This window comes from Heterodontus francisci, chromosome 19, assembly GCF_036365525.1.
Source record: "Heterodontus francisci isolate sHetFra1 chromosome 19, sHetFra1.hap1, whole genome shotgun sequence".
Taxonomy (NCBI): domain Eukaryota; kingdom Metazoa; phylum Chordata; class Chondrichthyes; order Heterodontiformes; family Heterodontidae; genus Heterodontus; species Heterodontus francisci.
Genome location: NC_090389.1, coordinates 7,860,479 through 7,886,256, shown reverse-complemented (window position 1 = coordinate 7,886,256; position 25,778 = coordinate 7,860,479). Strand labels below are relative to the sequence as shown.

The 25,778-nt window shown below is 45.4% G+C and overlaps 1 protein-coding gene across 7 annotated transcripts in view; it reads left to right on the top strand.

Moving 5' to 3' along the window:
- The window catches only part of cacna2d2a (calcium channel, voltage-dependent, alpha 2/delta subunit 2a), a 1,382,174-nt gene that overhangs the window by 1,253,178 nt on the left and 103,218 nt on the right, over positions 1 to 25,778 (top strand). For 5 of the 7 annotated variants that reach the window (XM_068051351.1, XM_068051350.1, XM_068051349.1 and 2 more), the window contains 4 exons: positions 6,719 to 6,771; positions 9,458 to 9,513; positions 10,511 to 10,634; positions 11,538 to 11,647. In XM_068051351.1, the coding sequence (XP_067907452.1) occupies positions 6,719 to 6,771; positions 9,458 to 9,513; positions 10,511 to 10,634; positions 11,538 to 11,647 (343 nt within the window). The remainder of the gene's footprint in view (positions 1 to 6,718; positions 6,772 to 9,457; positions 9,514 to 10,510; positions 10,635 to 11,537; positions 11,648 to 25,778) is intronic. The other 2 variants (XM_068051353.1, XM_068051352.1) reach the window with 1 other exon arrangement.

The window sequence follows — 25,778 nt, the reverse complement described above, 5'->3', positions numbered from 1 at the left end:
TGGGGGCACTAATTAAAACTGAAGAAATAGATGGAATAATGAAAGCATAGCTACAGACAGGACCAGGATTGGCAGTTAAATATTGCAAGTTATATTGTATTTCAAAATAATAGGGTAAGAAGAAGGCATGGTGGTGGAACTGTGTGAATCAGAAATAACAATGGCAGGAGTAAGAAAGAGCATAATTAACAAACAGAATCCATATGGATTGATATAAAGGACAGGAAGGAATCGATCACATTATTAGACATATCCTACGGACCAACAAATAGTGAAAAGGAAGTAGAGGGAGAAACGTGGAGATAAATATATGAAAGGAGTTAAAAAAAAATTCATAATCCTGGGGAGTTGGTTGAGGGAAGGACAGGATTGGCAGCTAAATGTTCCAGGATTTAGAAGCTTCAGGCGGGATAGAGAGGGATGTAAAAGGGGTGGGGGAGTTGCATTACTGGTTGAGGAGAATATCACAGCTGTACTGTGGGAGGACACCTCGGAGGGGTCATGCAGCGAGACAATATGGGTGGAGCTCAGGAATAGGAAGGGTGCAGTCACAATGTTGGGGGTTTACTACAGGCCTTCCAACAGCCAGCGGGAGGGAGAGGAGCAGATATGTAGACAGATTTTGGAAAGATGTAAAGGTAACAGGTTGTAGTGGTGGGTGATTTTAACTTCCAACTAGGGATGGGGCCGTACTGGACCTGGTATTGGGGAATGAGCCCGGCCAGGTGGTCGAAGTTTCAGTGGGGGAGCATTTCGGGAACAGTGACCATAATTCCATAAGTTTTAAGGTACTTGTAGATAAGGATAAGAGTAGTCCTCGGGTGAAGGTGCTAAATTGGGGGAAGGCTAATTATAACAATATTAGGCAGGAACTGAAGAATTTAGATTGGGGGCGGCTGTTTGAGGGTAAATCAACATCTGACATGTGGGAGTCTTTCAAACGTCAGTTGATTAGAATCCAGGACTGGCATGTTCCTGTGAGGAAGAAGGATAAGTTTGGCAAGTTTCGGGAACCTTGGATAACGCAGCATATTGTGAGCCTTGTCAAAAAGAAAAAGGAAGCATTCGAAAGGGCTGGAAGGCTAGGAACAGACGAAGCACTTGAGGAATATAAAGACAGTAGGAAGGAACTTAAGCAAGGAGTCAGGAGGGCTAAAAGGGGTTATGAGAAGTCATTGGCAAACAGGATTAAGGAAAATCCCAAGTCTTTTTATATGTATATAAAGAGCAAGAGGGTAACCAGGGAAAGGGTTGGCCCACTCAAGGACAGAGAAGGGAATCTATGTGTGGAGCCAGAGGTAATGGGCGAGGTACTAAATGAGTACTTTGCATCAGTATTCACCAAGGAGAAGGACTTGGTGGATGATGAGCCTAGGGAAGGGAATGTAGATAGTCTCAGTCATCTCACTATCAAAAAGGAAGAGGTGTTGGGTGTCTTGCAAAGCATTAAGGTAGATAAGTCCCCAGGGCCTGATGGGATCTACCCCAGAATACTGAGGGAGGCAAGGGAAGAAATTGCTGGGGCCTTGACAGAAATCTTCATTGGCTACAGGTGAGGTCCCAGAGGACTGGAGAATAGCCAATGTTGTTCCTTTGTTTAAGAAGTGTGGTAAGGATAATCCAGGAAATTATAGGCCGGTGAGCCTTATGTCAGTGGTAGGGAAATTATTAGAGAGGATTCTTCGGAACAGGATTTACTCCCATTTGGAAACAAATGGACTTATTAGCGAGAGGCAGCATGGTTTTGTGAAGGGGCGGTCGTGTCTCACTAATTTGATTGAGTTTTTTGAGGAAGTGACAAAGATGATTGATGAAGGAAGGGCAGTGGATGTTATCTATATGGACTTCAGTTAAGCCTTTGACAAGGTCCCTCATTGCAGACTAATACAAAAGGTGAAGTCACATGGGATCAGAGGTGAGCTGGCAAGATGGATACAGAACTGGCTCGGTCATATAGGACAGAGGGTAGCAGTGGAAGGGTGCTTTTCTGAATGGAGGGATGTGACTAGTGGTGTTCCACAGGGATCAGTGCTGGGACCTTTGCTGTTTGTAGTATATATAAATGATTTGGAGGAAAATGTAGCTGGTCTGATCAGTAAGTTTGCGGACAGCACAAAGGTTGGTGGAGTTGCGGACAGTGATGAGGATTGTCAGAGGATACAGCAGGATATAGATCGGTTGGAGACTTGGGCGGAGAAATGGCAGATGGAGTTTAATTCGGACAAATGTGAGGTAATGTATTTTGGAAGGTCTAATGCAGGTGGGAAGTATACAGTAAATGGCAGAACCCTTAGGAGTATTGACAGGCAGAGAGATCTGGGCATACAGGTACACAGGTCACTGAAAGTGGCAACGCAGGTGGATAAGGTAGTCAAGAAGGCATACGGCATGCTTGCCTTCATCGGTCGGGGCATAGAGTATAAAAATAGGCAAGTCATGTTACAGCTGTACAGAACTTTAGTTAGGCTACACTTAGAATATTGCGTGCAATTCTGGTCGCCACACTACCAGAAGGATGTGGAGGCTTTGGAGAGGGTACAGAAGAGGTTTACCAGGATGTTGCCTGGTCTGGAGGGCATTAGCTATGAGGAGAGGTTGGATAAATTCGGATTGTTTTCACTGGAACTACGGAGGTGGAGGTGCGATCTTATAGAGGTTTACAAATTTATAAGCGGCATGGACAGAGTGGATAGTCAGAAGCTTTTTCCCAGGGTGGAAGAGTCAGTTTTGTTTAGTTTAGTTTAGAGATACAGCACTGAAACAGGCCCTTCGGCCCACCGAGTCTGTGCCGACCATCAACCTAGGGGACATAGGTTTAAGGTCAGAGGGGCAAAGTTTAGAGGGGATGTGCGAGACAAGTTCTTTACACAGAGGGTGGTGAGTGCCTGGAACTTGTTGCCGGGGGAGGTGGTGGAAGCAGGTACCATAGAGACATTTAAGAGGCATCTTGACAAATACATGAATAGGATGGGACTAGAGGGATACGGACCCCGGAAGTGCAGAAGGTTTTAGTTTAAGCAGGCATCAAGATCGGCGCAGGCTTGGAGGGCCGAATGGCCTGTTCCTGTGCTGTACTGTTCTTTGTTCTTTGAGTTCAGCCACCCCCAAATAAACTAGCAGGGAGAGGGAGTGAAAGGAGAGAAGGGGATGGACATTTTACAGTGTGTACATGACACCTTCCTGACTCAGTGGGAAGAATTTTAACGACCAAGGGGAGGTGGATTCATGCAGGATGTAAATCCCCAAAAAGTGACGTTGGGACGGGATTCTGACATCATCCGCCCACCTCTGGATTTCAAACAGGCAGGCTTGCAGGTGAGCAGGGAACCCCCTTGGAGCTGTTGGATAAGTGATTATAATATGCAAATAGTAATTAACTGCTGCTTTAACCAACCATTATGGCTTTAACAGCCAGCGCTTTTATTTCCTAAGCTGTCAGCAACTCGCCATGGTCAACCAGGTGAGTGCACAGCGGGGAATGCTTCTCCAGTGAAACTGGCAGGCTGGGAAGCCTTTGAACAGTGAACAGTTGAGAGGCTGGTGCTCACAGCACTTCTTCTGAGAGTGTGTTCTCAGTGCTCAACAGGTGATTTCCAACTCCTTGGAAGTCAGTTCACTTGTCTTGCACTTCATACACCTTGATCTGTGCTTTGTTGCTGTCAGCCTTTACATGGCATAGGAAGAGCTTATGCAGCTTTGATGAGGAACAGGAGGAGCAGCATCAGCAACACCAACAGTACTAGCATCAGTAGGAGCAATACCAGCAGCTGCCTTCTCCTAAGCCACATGCTGCTCCACAGGGCAGAGGGGGATGGACACAGAGATCCAGCGTGAAGGAAGCGAGATCCCCCAATTTGGGGTCTACCAGCAAAGCATCAGCTCTCTTGACACGTCTGAGCATCGGTGTTTCAGGAGGCTTCGCCTCACATAACAGGTCACTGCTGATATCTGAAGCTTCCTGGGACAAGAACTCCGTCCCAATGGACCAGGTGGGCTTGCATTGTCCGTGGCCGACAAGGTGGCTGTCACTGGAGGGCACCCGCTCCCCCAGATCTGGGTGTCCAGCTCTCCCTGAAGTCATGCGCTCTCTTCTCCTGCAAGGAGAGAAAGCAGAGAGTTGTGAGTGTTAGAAATAGATTGTGTGGAGAGGAGGAAAGGACATTTGTGGAGGGTAGCTGTGAGGTATAAGTGCGAGAGGACGCAAAGGTGAGGGTGAGTGTCACTGCTCTCCAGATGGGGATATGGGGAGTTGCCTGTAGAGAATGAGTGGAGCTGAAACATGAGTTGCCCTGAGGAGTGTTGTGCAGGTGAATGATGGGAAAGGCAGTGTTTGGATCTTGGCACCTGAAGGTGTGATGCCAATCACCTTTCCTGCCCTCCTGAGGTCCTTGATCCTCTTGGTGCACCGTCTCCAGGTTGGAGGAACCACACTCTTTTTTCTGACTTCCTTGGCCTCTTCCATGCAGGCCTTCTTAGTTTGAGAGTCTCGTCTCCTCTTCCCATCCTCGACAAACATCAGCTCACCAGTCCCTCAGATCCCACGGCCGGACCTCCAGGTAAGAGTAGGAAATCCAAAGAGCAGCCTTCCAGGTCTCCTGTCCATTCTTATGGTTGCTATAGCCTCAGGAATCAAAGTCCAGGTCAGCCATTCTAACCCCTGCCGGGGTCTCTTTAATTAGAAATCATTCCTTTGATAGATTCAGTATGTCATCCTGCCCGCCCTCTCTGATTGATTGGAAAACCCAGAAGTGGGATGCTAATACCATGGCTCAGTTAAAGAGCCACTGCAAAGCCCACTGCAGATTCCAACAGGCTCTTGACCTGTTACAGGTCCCACCATTTCGACTGGGACTATCATTTCAAAATTCCACCCACTTTGTGAGAAGCTTAGCAAGGGAGAAAGCAATGCTACAATAATGGGAAATAAACCAGAGCAGATAAGAGAGGTAAATGTGTGAGAACATCTAGAGAGTAGTCATCACAATATAATAAGGTTTAACATAATGATTGAGAGATATATAGACAGTGCAAAATAATAGATTGGAAAGAAAAATAACAATGGACAATGGTAAAAGGAGGGATCATAGATTCATATGACAGTTACAGCACAGAATAAGACCATTCGGACCATTGAGTCCATGCTGGCTCTTTGCAAGAGCAATTTAGCTAGCCCACTCCCTTACCCTTTCCCTGCAGTCTGCAAATTTTTCTTCTCAGGTGGTTACCAATTCCCTTTGGAAAGCCATGATTGAATCTGCCTCCACCACACTTTCAGGCAGTGTATTCCAAATCCTAGCCACACACCAGAGGCCTGCTTTAGGTCGGGAAAAAGAACCCGGCCCGAACCACAGCGGACCGGAGCCTGACCCGGCTTGAGTCCCTCTGATTTTGCCCCGACCTGATCCGAACCCGCCCCGACTCTGCCCGACCCGACCATCCGTTTACTTACCTTCCTGATACCGAACCTGCAAGAAGCTGCGGCGCATGCGCGTTGACGTCATAGTGACATCACTCGCTCACTGCGCAGACTCAGTTTTGTCCCAGACTCCCAGTTCAGGTAAGTTTTTCATTTTTAATACTTACCAGCAGAGCACTTACCCTGTGTGTCCGGCCTGACCCGACCCAACTCTACCTGGACTCAGCTCGGCCCAACCCGAGCCTGAATGTCGTACCCTGAAGGTGGGCCCGACCTGACCCGAACCCGACACATGTTGTTAGGTTCCGTTGGGTTCAAGTCAGGTAGCAGGCCTCTACCACACACTGTGTAAAACAATTTTCTTGTGTTGCCTTTGGTTCTTTTGGCAATCACCTCTGGTTCTGGATCCTGCCAATAGGAACACTTTCTCCCTATCTACTCTATCCAGACCCCCATGATTTTGAGCACCTCTATCAAATCTCCTCTCAACCTCCTCTTCTGTAAGGAGAACAACCCCAGATTCTCCAATTTATTCACCTAACTGTAGTCCCTCCTCCCTGGAACTATTCTTGTAAATCTTTTCTGTACCCTCACTAAGGCCTTCACATCCTTGCTAAAGTGCAGTGCCCAGAATTGGACACAACTCTCTAGTTGTGGCCGAACCTGTGTTTTATCAAGGTTCACCCTAACTTCCTTGCTTTTGTACTCTATACATCTGTTTGTAAAGCCCAGGATCCCGTTTGCTTTTTTAACCACTTTCTCAACCCGCGCTGCCACCTCCGATGATTTGTGCATATATACTCCTCGGTTTCTCTGTTCCTGCATCACTTCAGAATTGCACCCTTTACTTTATACTGCCTCTCCTCTTTCTTCCTACCAAAATGTATCACTTTGCACTTCTCTGTGTTAAATTTCATCTGCCACGTGTCAGCCCATTTCACCAGCCTGTCTATGTTCTCTTGAAATCTATCACCACGCTCCCCAATACTTCCAAGTTTTGTGTCATCTGCAAATTTGAAATTTTAAGTGTCTGTACACCCAAGGTCAAATCATTCATATATATCATGAAAAGCAGTGGGCCTAGTACCGAGCCCTGGGAACTCCAATGTATGCCTTCCTCTGGCTGGAAAAATAACTGTTCACCACTACTCTCTGTTTCTTGTCCTTTAGCCAAGAGTTTCGGAAAAATATATTCCACTAAGTCCACATGTTGATCAGAACTTTGCTCTTTAAGGGTACAGAAAGGGTGGAGCTGTATCACTCAATTGATGAAAATCTCTGACCTGTGCTTCATATTTTCAGCCTACAGTTGCCGATTTGCTGAACCTGGCATGGTGGAGCTCAGCTGCTGCGTGGTAAGATAGCGCTCATATCTTTAACATTGTCTTACCACAAAGGGAATGTGAGAAGCCCTATAGGTGATCTAAAATGTGATGTCCTCGGGACTTGAGTGAGGTTTAGCCGAGTTTAGTATAAAATATGAGGCAAAGACAGAGAGACAAAGACTGCAGGCTGAACACAAAGGCTTCTCTTTTGTTCTGTCTTAGTTTCACTTCTTCTTTGCTGGCATGTGTCTTCTACAGCAGCCTTTGGAGTACACAATGCAATTGCAATTAAAAAATAAAAATAAGGGGTCGCCCATTTAAGACAGAGATGAGAAGAATTTTTTTCTCTCAGAGGGTTGTGAGTCTTTGGAACTCTCTTCCCAAAAGGTGGTGGAAGCAGAGTCTTTGAATATTTTTAAGGCAGAGGTAGATCAATTCTTGATAAGTAAGTGGGTGATAGATTATCAGGGGTAGGCGGGAATATGGAATCGAGGTTACAGTCAGATCAGCCATGATCTTATTGAATGCTGAGTGACCTATTTCTGCTCCTAATTCATATGTTCGTATGTATGTATGTATGTATGTATTTCAAAACACTACAACACTAGATAATTTGTGCTACACCTCAGTGCTATCTGACATCATAGCTTGTGTGCAGTCAGAATGAGTCTGTGTTGTACCTATGTGTGTGTAACATTGGGGTGTGGCAGTGATCCTGGTTGTGTGACTGAGTCGAAGGCACAACCAGGGTCATAATAGGATGAATGAGTCTTATCTCCTACTTGTGCTTTGCATTAACAAGTTTATCTTTAAAAATTTATAATTGAAACAATATCTGCCTTTCACTGAGCTGCAATTTTCCATCTTCATAGTGAGAACCTGTTACCCGATTTCATTCCAGATCTTCGCAAAAGATCTTTGGGGACAGAAGTTTCAACACTTCCATTCTAGGGTCATCGAGGCATAGAGTCTTAACAGCACAGGAGACCGTTTGGCCCATTGAGTCCATGCCGGCTCTCTGTAGAGCCATCCAGTCAGACCCATTCCCCCATTCTATCCTTGTAGCCCTGCAAGTCTATTTCCTTCAAGTGCCCATCCAATTTCCTTTTGAAATCATTCATCGTCTCCACTTCCACCACTCTCACAGGCAGTGAGTTCCAGGTCATTACCAATCAGTGTGTAAAAAAATTCTTCCTCTCATTCCCCTCTGTATCTCTTTCCCAAAACCTTAAATTTGTGTCCCTTAGTCCTTGTCCCATTGGCCAGTTAGAATAGCTTTCTTTTCTCAGCCTGTCATGTTCTTGTACACCTCTATCAAATCTCCCCTCAATCTCCTTTGCTGCAAGGAGAACAACCCCAGCTTCTCCAGCCTAATCTGTAGCTAAAATCCCTCATCCTTGGAACCATTCTGGTAAATCTCCTTTGCACTCTCTCAAGGACCCTGACATCCTTCCTGGAGTGTTGTGACCAGAATTGGATGTAATAATTTAGTTATGGCCTAACCAGAGCTTCAAAAATGTTCAGCATAACTTCCCTGCTTTTGTACTCAATACCTCTATTTATAAAGCCCAAGATCCCATATGCTTTGCTAACTACTCTCTCAATATTTCCTGCCACCTTTAAAGATCTATGCACTTGAACCCCCAGGTCCCTCTATCCCAGTACACTCTCTAGAACTGCCCCATTAAGTCTATATTGCCTCTACTCTCCCTTCTGCAAAAATGCATCATCTCATACTTCTCTGTATTAAATTCCATCTGCCACTTGTCCTTCCATTTTGCTAGCCTATCTATGTCCTGTTGCAGTCGATTAGTATCATCCTCACTGTTTACCACACCCCGCAAATTTGGTATCATCAGCAAACTGTAAAATTTTACTCTTTATTCCAATATCTAAATTATTTATAGATATCAAAAGGGCTGTGCTCCTAGCACTGACCCTTGGGGAACACCACCATCTACCATTCTCCAGTCTGAAAAATAACCATTTTCCACAACTCGCTGTTTTCTGAATTTTGGATACATTTTATGTTAACTGCCATTCTATTCTCATATTCTCTCTTTGCCAGTCTTATTTTCCTTGTCACTTCCCTTCTCAACTTATTGTATTTGGCTTTGTTCTTGCTTGAAGAAATCACCTGGCATGCATCATATATCCTCTTTTTCTGTTTCATCATATTCTGTAACTTCCTTGTCATCCAAGGAGCCCTGGCTTTGGTTCCCTTTACCTTTCACCCTTGTTGAAATGTATCTAGCCTGTACCTGAAACATCTCCTCCTCAAAGATCACCCATTTTTCCATTACAATTTTTCCTGTCAGTCTTTGGTTTGTTGTGTACTCATTCCTTTTCCAGTGAAAAACCTGGCATTTAATTGGCTGGAATCACATTCGCTGTGGATCGCACATGGGCCTTTGGAAGGAGTACCTTATTCACCACCTTCTACGTGTTACTTGGGTTGAGAGGAAAGGTTTCCCAATGTAAATTCATGAAAAGGCCACTCCCACAATGGATTTCACATTGGGTGATGTTGGTGCTGTTTTTAGCAAATTAAATGTGGGCAGAGCAGAGTCACCAAACTGCATTTCACAGTTAAAACACTGTAGCTCCAGGAGATAATGCTTCACTTTTGGAGATGGGTGTTCAATTTCTATTATTAACAGAAATGTTCATGGGTCAGACCTCCATTTAATATTTGTGCTTTGATTTAATTCCCCAGGTCTTTATTGCAGCAGTTGTTGTACACTCTTACCTTACAGCTGAGCTTCCAAACAGGTATGAGTCTCTGGTGTGTCTCTTCAAGGGAGGTGCTATTTAGGAGGGAAAATGAAACAAATCAGTTCAGCCCCGTTCACTGCTCCTTCAGATACACACACCAACTTATGTCCCCAATTTGAATCTCCACCATAACACACTGCTTCCCTGCATATTAAATTAGGCTGGAAGTTGGTGATGTTTCTCTTACAGCATCTCTGTACTGATGTCACGATCCAGATCTGTTGGTTGATTCATGTCACGTGATTATTTTTTACTCACACCAGTTGCTACATGTGGCACATGGTTCACACACAATGGGCCCATATTCCTTGGATTTATAGTCAGCGAGCACTTATTCCACGATTGATGCCTTTACAATGCGATGTGGTTCCTAGGGATTCCTGAGGAGGACAGGGAGGGTCAGAGTGCTAAGGGCTGCTACGCAGTTGAGAGGGGAGCAGGCATTCCCATCCCTCCTGCTTCAATTTCTTCTTGTATCACTGGTGGGTCACCCTGAATAGGTGGGCCATAAGCCCTGCATTCAACCCTTCTCCAATTGAAGAGGTAAGGGGCAGCATACATGCAGAACCCAAAGGACATCAGCCCGATGATAACCACCGTGAGGAAGATAGTTGGGTTGGGGGGGTGGGGAGTGGGTGCAGGCAGTAGTGGGTTGGGGGTTGGTGGTGTTGTGGTGTCTATTTCTTCTTGGACAGCAAACTCAAAAAGCCCAATCACATTGTTGCTGCTGGAGGCCTCTTGCCTGACAATGCGTCCCCTGTCAGAGGACAGGCTGGAGCCAGGAGAGTGACTGGGACACTGAACCTGGAAATACAGGCCAGGTCCTGATCACTACAAATGTGGCAGCAAGTTCAGACTTTAGATCTTATCAACAAAATATTAATTCTGCTCCATTACTCCATACCATTTACTGCTAATGATGTTTCTGGGTAGGTTATGTGAACCGGCTGCCTACATGATTCTCTATTTATTCTCCCTGTTCTTTTGTTACTAGATGATACATTAGCAGACGGTGTTGAACTGAAAGAGACGAGCTGTGTCACCAAGCAGACACAATACTACTTTGGCAACAACAGTAGATCCTACAGCAACTTAATTGACTGCAGCAACTGTTCCAGGTTGGCAACTGACACAAGGGAACCATCAATGGCAACTCCCATTGAACCAAACCTAATGTGAAGATAAGTCACATCAGTGAAATAGTTTTAGCTTCCCCTCTGGCCTAATGAGTAAAGGCACCAGCTGGTATAATTGAGCTTGACTGGCCAGAAAATCCCAGGTTCGACTACTCATCTGTGCTAAGTTAACTGATCTCAACTGAGGTCAGAATAAGAATGCTGCAGTTGGCTGCAGTGCTTCTAGGCTGAGAGAGGGATAGGGAAAGTCAAGTGCGTGTATATGAATATCAAGTGAGAGTAGGATTGGGTTTGGCTGTGATGCCCCGACGTCAAATATCCTCCCAACACTCAATTGGAAGGGGAGAAAAATGTCAAAAGGAAAAGGTGAATGCAGTCATGGCCCATGGATGGGAAAATTACTCCTCCATAACGTCAGGGCTGCATCTTGATGTTGTTACCCTGAAACCTGTGCAGAGAAGCTACTTTGCTGCAATGACCACTCAGTTTTAAGGCTACAGTTTAAGGACTATCTTACAACAAGGGTCCAATTTGTGTCCCAGCCCATGAGTCAGTACAACCTGGTGTGGTAGATTAGTAAGGAGCTTTGCTGATCATTAAAGCAGGAAAAGTACTTCACAAGTCAAGACATCCGAATGATATTTCTTTTAATTAAAGAAAATTATTTTGTTGTGCTACTTCTGCCTCTCTGAGAATGAAGCTGTCACCAGTTTACAACCTTTTTATTTTAAATTGTCTCAAAGATTGCTCAGGTTTTGAATGTGACAAAGATCGTGTGAGAATTGGTTTTGTTCCATGTTGGTAAGCCTCTGGGCCAGCTTTCACATGCAGCTGTATCGGTGCAACAGCTGTAGACTGTCAGTAAACCTTTCTGTTTTGTCACAGGTTTTACCATGCACAAAGATTAGCCAACACCAACCTTCTCTTTGTGGTGGCAGAGAAGCTAACCTGTAGTCAGTGCGACCGAAGCAAACTGATCCAAGCTGAGGTGCGATGTATCCTGTCATTAAGCATCTTCACAGAGCACTCCTAACATTAGCCCATCTCCAAAGAAGCCTGGTGTGAGGGGCTTCCGGTGAGCTGGTGTGAGGGGGTTCCAGTGACCTTTTTCTTCATTTGTTCGCTGGATGTGGACATCACTGGCAAGGCCAGCATATATTGGCCATCACTAATTGCCCTTGAGAAGGTGGTGGTGAGCTGCCTTCTTGAATCACTGCAGTCGGAGGGAAAATGAAACAAATCAGTTCAGCCCCGGCGTAGGTACTCAAGAGTGCTGTTAGGGAGCAAGTTCCAGGATTTTGACCCAGCAAGGGTAAAGGAAGGCTGATATATTTCCAAGTCAGGATGGTGTGTGACTTGAAGGGGAACTCGCAAGTGGTGGTGTTTCTATGAGTCTGCTGCCCTTGTCCATCTAGGTGGTAGATGTCGCGGGTGAGGAAGTGCCGTCGAGGAAGTCTTGGCAAGTTGCTGCAGTGCATCTTATAGACACTGTGGTCACTGTCCGTTGGTGGTAGAGGGAGTGAATGTTGGAAGTGGCGGATGGGGGCCAATCAAGTGGGCGGCTTTGTCCTAGATGGTGTTGAGCTCCTTGAGTGTTGTTGGAGCTGCACTTATGCAGGCCGGAAGAGAGTATTCCATCACACTCCTGACTTCTGCCTTGTAGATGGTGGACAGGCATTGGGGAGACAGGAGGTGAGTTACTTGGTTCAGGATTCCCAACCTCTAACCTGCTCTTGCAGCCACAGTATTCATAGGGTTGATCCAGTTACGTTCCTAGTCAATGGTAACCCCCAGGATGTTGATTCAGGATTCAATGATGGTAGTAGCAACAACAAAATCTTGCATTTCTATGGCACCTTTAACATAATAAAATGTCCCAAGGCACTTTACAAGAATGTCATGGAACAAAACTTGACACCGAGCTACATAAGGCGATAGTAGGCCAGATGACCAAAAGCTTGGTCAAAGAGGTAGGTGTTAAGGAACATCTTGAAGGAGGAAAGAGAGGTGGAGCGATATAGGAAGGGAACTCCAGAACTGAAGGCATGCTGCCAATGGTGGCGTGATTAAAATCCCGAATGCTCAAGAGCCAGCATTTGCAGAGTGTGGAGATCCAAGGGCGTTGTAGGGCTGGAACAAACTAGAGAGATGGTGAGGGGTGGGGTGAGGAGGGCAAGGCCATGGAGTGATTTGAAAACAGGGATGAGAATTTTAAAATCATAATATTGCATAAACTGAAGCCAAAGTAAATCAGTGAGCACGGGGAGATGGGTGAGAGTTAGGAACATGCAGCAGCTTTTTGAATTAAGTTTACAGAGGGTAAAATATGGGAGCCCAGCCAGGACTGTTAGAATAATCAAGTCTGGAGGTAACAAAAGCTAACAATCTATAAGAGTTTCAGCAGCAGATAAGCTGAGGCAAGGACAAAGTTGGGCAACATTATGGAGGTGAAAATAGGTAGCCTTGGTGATGGTCTGGATATGTGGTCAGAAGCTCACCTCAGGATCAGCTGTAACACCAAGGTTGTGAACAGTCTGGTTCAGCCTCAGACTTTTGCCAGGGAGAGCGACGGAGTCAGTGGTGAAGGAATGGAATTTGTGATGGGGGCCAAAGACAATGGCTTCTGTCTTCTCAATATTTAATTGGAAGAAATTCCTGCTCATCAATACTTGATGTTGGATAATTTAGAAACAGAGGAGGGGTCAAGAGAGGTGGAAGAGAGATAGACCTGGGTATCGTCAGCATGCATATAGAATCTGGCACCATGAGTTTGGATGATGTCACGAGGAGAAGCATGTAGATGAGAAAAAGGTTGGGGCCAAGGATAGATCTTTGATTATCTACACCACAGGTAATGATGCAGGAGTCAGAAGAAAAGCCATTGCAGGTGATTCTCTGGCTACAACAGGATAGATACAAATGAAACCAGGCAAGTGCAGTCCCATCCAGCCAGACCCTGGTGGAGAGTCGTTGGAGCAGAACTTTGAGGTCAACTGTTTCAAAGGCTGCAGACAGGTCTTGGAGGACGAGGTGAGATAGCTTATCTTTGTCACAGTCACACAGACTCTCATTTGTGGCTTTCGTAAAGAACTGTTTCGTTACTATAATGGGGGCAGAAACCTGACTGGAGAGATTCAACCAAGGATTTGCGAGGCAACAACGCATTCAAGGACTTTGGAGAGATAAGGGAGGTTCGAGATGAGGTGGTAGTTTGCAAGGATGGAAGGGTCAAGGGTTGCTTTTTTTGAGGAGAGGAGTAATGACAGCAGATTTGAAAGAGAGGAGGAAAGAACTTGAGGAGAGAAAACAGTTAACATATCAGTTAACATGGCAGCCAGGTAAGGAAGTTCAGTGGTCAGCAGTTTAGTAGGAATAGAATCTAGAGAGAAAGAGGTAGGTTTCTCGGGCAAGATGTGCTCGGAAAGGGCATGTAGGGAGATAAAAGAAAAAAACAAAGCTGGATGCCAAATCGATCCTTAGAGGAAGTTAGGCCTGGAGGTCCGGAGAGAGAGGGAGGCAGCAGAGGCAGTTGATCAGATGGTCTCAATCTTCGTAACAAAAAAGTTCATGAGCACATTGCAATTATTATTGGAAGGGAGTATAAAGGAAGCAGGGGAGAGTGGTTTAAGAAGACAGTTAGTGCTGGACAAGAGAGGCTGGGTGTCACTATAACTTTCCTGAATAATTTTTGAATAGTGTGTAGTTTTAGTGATGGAATGCATAGCCTAAAGATGCTTTTAGGGGTCTAGCCAGATCTGGCAATGAATACCAAGGGGAGGCGGTTAGACCTAGTCTTCTCCAAGATGGTCATTGCCTGGCATTTGTGTGACATGAATGTTACTTACCACATATCAACCCAAGCCTGAATATTGTTCAGGTCTTGCTGCATGTGGGCTTCATTATTTGAGAACATGGGAATGGAACTGAACACTGTGCAAACCCACTTCTGATCTTATGATGGAGAGAAGGTCATTGATGAAGACGTTGAAGATGGTTGGCCCTAGGACACTACCCTGGGGAACTCCTGTAGCGATGTCCTGGGGGCTGAGATGATTGGCCTCCAATAACCACAACCATCTTCCTTTGTGCTAGGTCTGACGCCAGTGGAGCCAGTGGGGAGATTTTCCCTGATGCCCATTGACTTCACTTTTACTAAGGCTCATTGATGCCACACTTGGTCAAATGCTGCCTTGATGTCAAGGGTAGTAACTTTCACCTCACCCCTGAATTCAGCTCATTTGACATGTTTGGACCAGGACTGTAATGAGGTCTGGAGCCAAAATTGGGTATCCATTAGCAGGTTATTGGTGAGTAAGTGCCACTTGATAGCACCTTCCATCACTTTGCGAATGATTGATGGTATGCTGATTGGATGGATTAGATCGGAGTTGTCCAGCTTTTTGTGGGGAGGACATAACTGGGCAATTTTCCACATTGCTGGGTAGATGCCAGTATTGTAACTGTACTGGAACAGCTTGGCTAGGGGTGCGGCTAGTTCTGGAGCACAAGTCTTCAGCAATATAACTGGGATGTTGTTCGGGCCCATAGCCTTTGCTGTATCCAGTGTGGTTAGCCATTTCTTGATATCATGTGGAGTGAATCATATTTGCTGAAGACTGACTTCCTTGATGATGGGGACCTAAGGAGGAGGGCATGAAGGATTTCTGGCTGAAGGTACCTGCAAATGTTTCAGCCTTGCCTGCTGCACAGATGTGTTGGTCTCCACCATCATTGAGGATGTGGATGTTTGTGGAGCCTCCCCCTCCTATTAGCTATTTAATGGTGAGGACTGGGTGCTTAATATTCAAGGATACCAAGTATTCTGTATGTCATGAAAACCCTACATGCCAAATGAGAAATATTAATTTCATCAGTTGGAACCTTGCCTGAGACTTTTACTGGAAATTCTTACAAATAACTTTGTTTTAAAGAGTAAACTAGCATCCAGGATGGCCACTGCAATTTACATTTGAAACACCAAAGGATTAGACTGGAGACAACATGACAGATTCAACCTAGCCAGAACAAGAGGGTGCTCTCTGATTAAATTACCTGAAAGGGCTTTATCAACACAGTTGGCAGGAGCCATCGACACCCATTGACTTTGAAAGAGCCAACCCCCACCAAGTGTGACTGGACAACTTGAAAGGAGAGCCTTGAATCTCAGAGGCCGTTCCAGAAGTACCTCATTAAAATCACAAAGAGATTTTGGTAATGTCACGTGACGGCTTGTGCAGCTCAGGGAGGCTGTAAGCTTTGTCAGACAGAAAACAGACAGTACCTGTAAGCCATCAAGAAGGCAGCTCCCTCTCTCACTTTCTCTCTGTCTCTCCAGTCAGACCACCACTGGCAATAACCAGGGGACAAGGATCAAACCCCCGCTTCTGCCTTCAGGAGCCCTGAGAAGCAAGCCCATAACCATGCACATGGCTCAGCAAGGACTTCAGGACTACAATTTCAACTGATAACTCTGGGATTGATATACCATATTTAAATTCCATTTATTCCAGACTCTACGCCAACCATCAAAACTGTTTGCACTGGAGTGCTGACCTGTGTTGCATTAGAGTGCTAAAGTGGAAGTTTTGTGACTGAGGGTAATTAAGGGTTAATTTTATCTTAAGTCGAGTCTGTCTTTTATTTAGCAGATTAACTTAACAGTTGCTGTTTGGGTTGGAGAAAGTGAGTTTTAGACCAGCTTTAAACAGAGTTCACTCAGGCTCTGCTTGCAGCTGCAGATGCACCTTGTTAATTAGAGAATTGGCTTAAACCAGTTTTCAGGGGCTAGAGTCAGTCAGTGTAAAAGTGGGCCATCTTACAGTGCTGACCTTGTTTGCACAGGAGTGCTGACTTGGGTTGCATTAGAGTGCTAAAGTGGAAGTTTTGTGACTGAGGGAGTTTGGTGAGGAGGGAGTGAGGAGCTCCTTTCATTTCCTCCCTGTCCTCAGAGTGAGGGGAGCCGAGAGTTTCCAAAGAGCACAGCTGACTGGTGAGTAAGTCCTTGTGGGTATTTTTCAAACTGGATTGAATTGTAAGTCATTGTTTTAGCAAGACTTAGTTTTTTTTTAAATTATAATAGTCTTCTAAAGTTTTAAATTTAAAGGGTTTAGATTAGATTAGAGATACAGCACTGAAACATGCCCTTCGGCCCACCGAGTCTGTGCCGAACATCAACCACCCATTTATACTAATCCTACACTAATCCCATATTCCTACCAAACATCCCCACCTGTTCCTATATTTCCCTACCACCTACCTATACTAGTGACAATTTATAATGGCCAACTTACCTATCAACCTGCAAGTCTTTTGGCTTGTGGGAGGAAACCGGAGCACCCGGAGAAAACCCACGCAGACACAGGGAGAACTTGCAAACTCCACACAGGCAGTACCCGGAATCGAACCCGGGTCCCTGGAGCTGTGAGGCTGCGGTGCTAACCACTGCGCCACTGTGCCGCCCTTTTAGTCATGGCAGGAGAGCTTAAAGCCGTGGTTTGCTCCTCTTGCTGCATGTGGGAATCCGGGAACATTTCCAGTCCCTGGGACCAGCATGTGTGCAGGAAGTGTGTCCGGCTGCTGCTTCTGGAAGTTTGGTTTCAGAGCTGGAACGGCGGCTGGAAACACTGTGGAGCATCCGCGAGTCTGAGAGCATTGTGGATAGCACGTATAGAGAGGTGGTCACACCGCAGCTGAAGGGACTTGAGGAAGGAAGGGAATGGGTGACCACCAAGCAGTCCAAGAGAAACAGGCAGGTAGTTCAGGACTCCCCTGAGGTCCCGCTTGCAAATCGGTATTCCATTTTGGAGGCTGATGAGGCTGGTTCCTCCAGGGGGTGCGGACAGAGCCAAGTTTCTGGCATCGCAAGCAGCCTGTCTGCACAGGAAGGGGGAAAGAGAGGAAGATCAATAGTAATAGGGGATTCTATAGTCAGGGGAACAGATAGGCGCTACTGTGGCCGTCAACGTGACTCCAGGATGGTGTGTGACCTTCCTGGTGCCAGGGTCCGGGATGTCACTGAACGGCTGCATGGCATCCTGAATGGGGAGAGTGATGAGGCAGAGGTCATGGTACATGTTGGTACCAATGACATAGGTAGAAAGAGGGATGAGGTCTTGCATCAAGAATTCAGGGAGTTAGGCAGTAGACTAAAAAGCAGGACCTCTCGGGTTGTAATCTCTGGATTACATCCAGTGCCAAGTGCTAGCGGGTATAGAAATAGGAGAATAGCACAGATGAACGCGTGGCTTAAGAGTTGGTGCAGGAGGGAGGGTTTTAGATTCCTGGAACACTGGGACCATTTCTGAGGCAAGTGGGACCTGTACAAGCGGGACGGTCTACATCTGAACCAGAGGGGGACTAACATCCTTGCTGGCAGGTTTGCTAGTGCTGTTGGGAAGAGTTTAAACTAATTTGGCAGGGGGAGGGGATGCAGACTCCTAGCAGAATAGGGACACCGCTAAACACAGGAAAGCGAACAAGTCAGAGGGAATACAGCGGAAGTTTCAATGGAGTAAGACCAGGATGGAAGGCCTCTACTTTAATGCCAGGAGTATTGCAGGTAAAACGGATGAGTTAAGGGCAAGGATTGACCCGTGGAATTGTGATATAGTAGCCATCACGGAGACATGGTTGAGGGAGGGGCAGGATCGGCAGCTCAATATCCCTGGATATAGAATCTTCAGGCGAGACAGAGGAGGGGGTAAAAGATGAGGGGGCATTGCAATATTAGTTAAGGAGTCAGTTACTGCAGTAAGGAGAGATGATATCTTGGAGGGGGCATCAAATGAAGCTTTATGGGTAGAGTTTAGGAATAAAAAAGGGACAGCCACATTGCTAGGTGTTTATTATAGACCCCCAGATAGTGGGAAATTGAGGAGCAAATATGTGTGCAATTTGCAGAGGTGTGTAAAAATAATAGGGTAATTATATTAGGTGATTTCAACTTTCCCAACATTAATTGGGATAGTCATCGTGTTAAGGGCTTAGATGGAGTGGAGTTCTTAAAATGTATACAGGAGAACTTTTTAGCTCAATATGTAGAGGATCCAACAAGGGAGGGTGCAGTGCTGGACCTAATTCTGGGGAATGAAGCTGGACAGGTGGTTGATGTGTTGGTGGGGGAGCAATTTGGTGATAGCCACCACAACATGGTACAATTTAAGCTTGTTATGGAGAAAGAAATAGACAAGTTGCAAAAAAAGGTTTTGGATTGGGGGAGAGCGAATTTTAGTAAAATAAGGCAGGATTTGGCCAAGGTAGACTGGAAAGAGTTACTTGTCGGGAAATCTACAGAAGAGCAGTGGGGGGCATTCAAAAAGGAAATGGGGAGGGTACAGGCCCAACATGTTCCCTCTAGGGTAACAGGTAGGAGCAACAAGCCCAGAGAACCATGGATGACCAGAAACATTCAGGGTACGATGAGAAGGAAAAGAGAGGCTTTTAGCAAATAAAAGGAGAGCAAATCAATGGAAGCATTAGTGGAGTACAGAAAGTGTAGGACAGAGCTTAAGAAAGCAATTAGGAGAGCAAAGAGGGGATATGAGAAAGCTCTGGCTGGTAAAAGTAGGGAAAATCCCAAGATATTCTATAAGTATATCAATGGGAAGATGATAACCAGGGAAAGAGTAGGACCCATTAGGGATCAAGGGGGAAATTTGTGGGTGGAGCCAGAGGACATTGGTAGGGGTGTTGAATGAATACTTCACATCTGTCTTCACCCAAGAGAATGAGGATGTAGATATGGAACTTAGAGAGAGAGACTGTGAGGTTCTTGAGCAAATTGTCATAGGGAGTGACAAGGTATTGGAGGTTTTGGAAGGCTTAAAAGTGGACAAATCTCCAGGTCCGGACGATTTGTGTCCCAGGATGCTGTGGGAGGCGAGGGTGGAGATTGCAGGGGCTCTGACCCTAATTTTTAATTCCTCTCTGGCCACGGGGGAGGTGCCAGAGGACTGGAGAACAGCTAATGTGGTCCCACTATTGAAGAAAGGTTGTAGAGATAAGCCAGGGAACTACAGACCAGTGAATCTCACGTCAGTGGTAGGGAAACTATTGGAGAAAATTCTGAAGGAGAGAATCTATCTCCACTTGGAGAGGCAAAATTTGATTAGGAATAGTCAGCATGGCTTTGTCAGAGGGAGGTCATGCCCAACAAATTTGATTGAATTTTTTGAGCATGTGACCAGGTGTGTAGATGAGGGTAGTGCAGTTGATGTAGTTTACATGGATTTCAGCAAAGCCTTTGTTCCACATGGGAGACTAAAGAAGAAAGCAAATGCACATGGGATACAAGGTAACTTGATAAGGTGGATTCAAAATTGGCTCAGCTGTTGGAGACAGAGAGTGATGACAGACGGCTGTTTTAGTGACTGGAAGCCAGTGTCCAGTGGCGTACCATAGAGATCTGTGCTGGGTCCCCTATTGTTTTTCATTTATATAAACGACATAGATGACTATGTGGGGGGTAGGATCAGTAAGTTCGCGGATGACACAAAGATTGGCCGAGTGGTTAACAGTGAGGTGGAGTGTCTTAGGTTACAGGAAGATATAGACGGGATGGTCAAATGGGCAGAAAAGTGGTAGATGGAATTTAACCCTGAAAAGTGTGAGGTGATACACTTTGGAAGGAGTAATGTGACACGGAAGTATTCAGTGAATGGCCTGACACTGGGAAGTTCTGAGGAACAAAGGGACTTTGGCGTGTTTGTCCATAGATCTCTGAAGGCAGAAGGGCAGGTTAATAGGGTGGTGAAAAAGGTATATGGAACACTTGCCTTTATCAATCGAGGCGTAGATTACAAAAGCAGGGAGGTCATGTTGGAGTTGTACAGAACTTTGGTAAGGCCACAACTGGAGTACTGTGTGCAATTCTGGTCGCCACATTATAGGAAGGATGTGATTGCATTGGAGGGGGTGCAGAGGCGATTCACCGGGATGTTGCCTGGAATGGAACATTTAAGCTATGAAGAGAGGTTGGATCGGCTTGGGTTGTTTTCGCTGGAGCAGAGAAGACTGAGGGGTGACCTGATCGAGGTGTACAAGATTATGAGGGGCATGGACAGGGTGGATAGGGAGCAGCTGTTCCCCTTAGTTGAAGGGTCAGTTACGAGGGGTCACAAGTTTAAGGTGAGGGGCGGGAGGTTTCAGGGGGATTTGAGGAAGAACTTTTTTACCCAGAGGGTGGTGACGGTCTGGAATGCCCTGCCTGGGAGGGTGGTAGAGGAAGGTTGCCTTACACCCTTTAAAAAGTACCTGGATGAGCACGTCATAACATTCAAGGCTATGGGCCAAGTGCTGGCAAATGGGATTAGGTAGACAGGTCAGGTGTCTTTAATGCATCGGTGCAGACTCGATGGGCCGAAGTGCCTCTTCTGCACTGTACTATTCTGTGATTCTGTGTGATTCTGTTTATCCCTCTGTAATCTATTTGTGCGTGTGACTCTCGTGTGAATGTGTGCATGAATGCATAGTCTATTTTTAGTAATTGTAACCAGTTTAGAGTGTTAAGAATAATAAACTTACATCTTTCTTGTTTAAACTCAAGAAAACCTGTCTGATGGGTTCTTTGGCAATTATATTAGAGGAACAGGAGCAAGTGCTCACTGAGGTGGTAAATTCAATCACAGGGTTAAAAAGGATAAACCCTGTTGCAGTCAAACCAGAGAAGGGGGAAAGGGGGAGCCTGAGACCCCTTCCACACCTGGGGCCCGTAACAGGTAAAGAACTTTTTTCTGATAACAGGGAAAATGCCTCATGAGCCATACCCAAGAACTCGCCTTGGAAGAGAAGTGTCTAAAATTCTTTTGGCCGTTTTAGCCTGGTAGCTATTTTCTCAGATGAGATTAAATATGACTCAACCTCCTCCTCATTAATTTTTGGTAGGAGTCTTGAGTGTCTGAGCACATCAAAGTTTTGATCTGAATTGGGGATAATGTTTGAGTGGCTAGTCGCATTTTCATTTTGGGTTTGCAGTTTCTGTTACTGAACCCTCTGCAATTGTATTTCCTCTCGTTTCAACTGAAATTCCCTTTCCTGTCTTTGATTTTGTAACTGAAACTTTCTTTCCTCTTTTTCCTTTTGTAATTAAAACTGCATTTCTTCCCTTTTCATCTGCAACTGGATTCTAGCTAGAATATTTTTATTTTTCAGTCTCTGGTTCCTTGCTGTACTCTTCTAGTTCAGGATAAGTTTAAAATGGTAAGCTAGACTTTTCACCAGTTCAGCTTTCTTTGCTTTTTGTCTGAAAGTGTTTTTTTTAAGTTTATTTGTGGGATGTGAGCATTTCTGGCTAGGCCAGCATTTGTTACCCATTAGTAATTGTCCTTGAGAAACTGAGTGGCTTGTTTGGCCATTTCAGAGGACGTTTAAGAGTCAACCACATTGTTGTAGGTCTGGAGTCACATGTTGTAGGTCTGGAGGCCAGACCAGGTAAGGACAGCAGATTTCCTTCACTAAATGACAATTGTGAACCAGATGGGTTTTTACAACAATCGACAATGTTTTCATGGTCCAGATTGATTCATTGAATTCAAATTTCACCATCTGCCATGGTGGGATTTGAACCCATTTCCCCAGAGCAATAGCCTGGACTTCTGGATTACTAGTCCAGTGACATTACCACTATGCCTCCCCAGATTCCCACCTCTAGCTAAGCTTTTTAAATATTCAACACTTAATTTGTTTAACTTTATCATGGAACATCTCTCCCTGCTCTACAAACTCCTTAGCATTAAATGTGGCCACCTCTTTTGTTTCTAGTACCGTAGAGAAAAAAAACAGAAGAAAACAAGAAAAACTGTTTATTTTTCCACAACTCTAGAGGTCAATTTTCCTCCAGTTTTCTAAATCTCTCATTTGTCTGGCGATTCAGATCCCAGCTTCAAGCCCCCAATTTGTTACGGTCATGTGGTGTGACACGGGTGATTCCCACGGTTCAAATCCCTACCGGACCGCAGCAAGTGTATCTGTATTAGAATTTAGCCCCTTTGGTGCTTTATTTTTGAAATAAACTGACAGCCAGCAGGTTTTCTTGTCGGGTTTAAAAAACAGAAAGTCAATTGTTTATTTATCAATACGCCTTATTCCGATATTGTCGCAACCACATCTACTCACGTATTCACGCGCGCGCTCACACACACACACACACACACACACACACACACACGAAGAAACAGATAGAGAAGGGAAAAGGGAATTGGCTTTTAGTGGTAGGGAAAGATTATGATAAACCTGTTGAATTCTCTTGGAAATCAAATTCTAGATGGATGGAGGCCTGAGATGATTGTAGATTTTTCTCTTGATTGAAGGTTCTATTGAAGAGGGTGGGTTTCTTCGAGCTCTCACTGCTGTATAATGTAGATGTCGGATTTTTCAGCAGTGCATGTGCTTTCTACCTTGGCTGGAACGCAAGCTGTTAGATGTTGCTTCTCTCCTGGTGCGTCTCTATCCCTCTCTCTGGCTGTCTTTTTTTAAGGAAAAACTCTTATCGCTCATCTCCTGTTAGGAGGTGCTCTGGTTTCTTCGCACAATGGCCAAGAATGTGGCTACTTCATACCTGCTTTGTTTCAGAAGAAGACGTTCAATTCTGGAATGTTTTAGGATAGGTGTAGGATGGGTTCCATTGACACCTTTTAGCTTTGTTAACTTTATTCTTAGTCTTTGTCAGACAGTTTGAATATACAAAAGGCCAATCCCTTTTTCTTCAGTGGCCATTATGGACTGTTGTTCATATTTTAAAATAAAGGTTCATTTTTTAAAGACAAAGTCCGTTTTTCATAACTCTTCAGAGTTAGTGCATGATTGTTGCATCATCGCACTTCTGGTGTTTGTCACAGTTCTCTCACCACCTATCACAGGCCCAGACTGGCAGATTCATTCTTAAGGACTTGGCCAGCTCAGTCAGTAGTGATGCTAGTGAGCCATTGTTGGTGATGGACATTGAAGTCCCCCACCCATAGTACATTCTGTGCCCTTGCTACCCGAAGCACTTCTTCCAAGTGATGCTCAACATGGAGGAGTACTGATGCATCAGTTGAGGGAGGGCAGTAGGTGTTAATGAGCAGGAGGTTTCCTTGTCCGTGTTTAACTTGATTCTATGAGATCTCATGGGATTCATGAGTCCGTGGTGTGAGGAGGTTTGTGACCTGGTGTGACTGGGTCCTTTGACCGAGTGTGAGGCAATCCAATGCTTTGTTGTAACTTACACTGTAACTGTTCACCATAGCTGATTCCAGATAAATATTAACTAATGATAATGAAAGCAGATTCCTGATCGAAATCAATCGTTTTAGTTGGTTGTGTATCTATCAGGATTTGTGTATATTTCTCAGATTTTGTTGTCTATAGGCTCCTACAGTTGTGAACCCAACAACAGTTGCTCAGATCAGGTACCTGATAGAGCAGATTCTTTCAGAATTAAACTGAAAATCAGATTATAGTGATTGAAGATTAACCTTACTCCTTGGCAGCTTCACCTCAGACCCTTGCATGTAGATTGATACAAAAATGTCTCCAGTCAAACAGGGTCCTACAGTACAAAAGCAAAATACTGCAGATGCTGGAAACCTGAAATATAAACAGAAAATGCTGGAAATACTCAGCAGGTCTGGCAGAATCTGTGGAGAGAGAAGCAGAATTAATGTTTTAGGTCTGTGACCTTTCTGATGACCTGCTACCATTTAAAAAGCACTTAAATATGCACTTGAATTGCTGTAACCTACAGGGCAACAGATCAAGACCTGAAAAGTGGGAGTAGGCTGGATAGCTCATTTTGGCCCGCACAGGCACAATGGGCCAAATGGTCTCCTTCTGGGCTGTAACTTTCTATGAATCTATGCCAGTCGCACACAATCAAAACCGTAACCAGTCCCACACAATCAAAACCGTAACCAGTCCCACACAATCCAAACTGTAACCAGTCGCACACAATCCAAACCGTAACCAGTCCCACACAATCCAAAGCGTAACCAGTCCCACACAATGGCCGGGATTTTATTTGGGCGACAGGGGTCTCGACCACTGGCAAAATGCCAACGGCAGCCCCCTGTCGCCTCATTTTGGTGAAGGCACGCTGGATCAAGTGCCAATTGTGCACTTGAGTGGACAGTGGCGGGCCTTCCCTGTGGTGGAATTCCTGCCTGCTGAGAGCTGCCGACAATCAGAGGACGCCAGCTCTTTAACTGAGCAGCGCCACTGCAGAGGCGGTGGCTGCTGTCGGGACTGGACTCGTCTGTGGCCCTGGACCCAGGCCACAGTTAATTCAGGGCTGGAGTGGGGGACGCGGGGGAAGGGGCTGTGGGGTGGGTGGTCGGCAGTAAGGGCAGGGGGTTGGCTCTCAGCGGGCCCCCCCTTCCTGATGCCAGGTCCTTCGTTCAGGCACTAAGTGCCTTTTAACGAGGGAACCCTTCCTCCAGATCCGACAAGCAACCCACACGGGTTTGATTAATGTGCTCCCCATGCTGCCACAGGCCTACCCGCTGCTGGGCTAATTCCGGCGGCAGCGGGTGAGGACCTTAATTGGGCATTAATTGCCCACTTAAGGGCCTCAATTGATGGTGGGGTGGGAAGGCCATTCACAGGCTTTCCCACTCTGGACCTAATTTGGGTGGAGGCGGGAATGTGGCGGGGTTCCCCCTGCTCTCATCCCGCCCAATTATACGCTCTCCCACCTCCAATCACGACGTGAGGGAGAGCATAAAATACCCCCCAATGCAAACCATACTCAGTTGCACAAAATCCAAACTGTACACAATCCAACATGAACAAAGGTATTACAACATCACATGTAACACCTAGCCAAGTGATAACTAGCTCCATTGAATAACTCTAACCAGGTTACCGTGATCTAGGTTATGGATCTTTATTGACAGTTGTTTTCGTTTTTAATCTTACATTATTTTAGTTTAGTTGAGCAATATCAAACAAATCTAAAATAGTTCAGCTGAACCTTGTCCCTTGTTATCAATTAATTTTTAAACTACTGAAGTGCAATGTAATGAACAAGAGCAGAACAATATTTGCAGAAAACTCTCAGTCATCAAATTACAACAGGCCTGGTGGTGAAATCATCACTAACTTTTCCACCACACGCAATACCTCAACTGAACTTTCAAAATCAATGCCAATTAT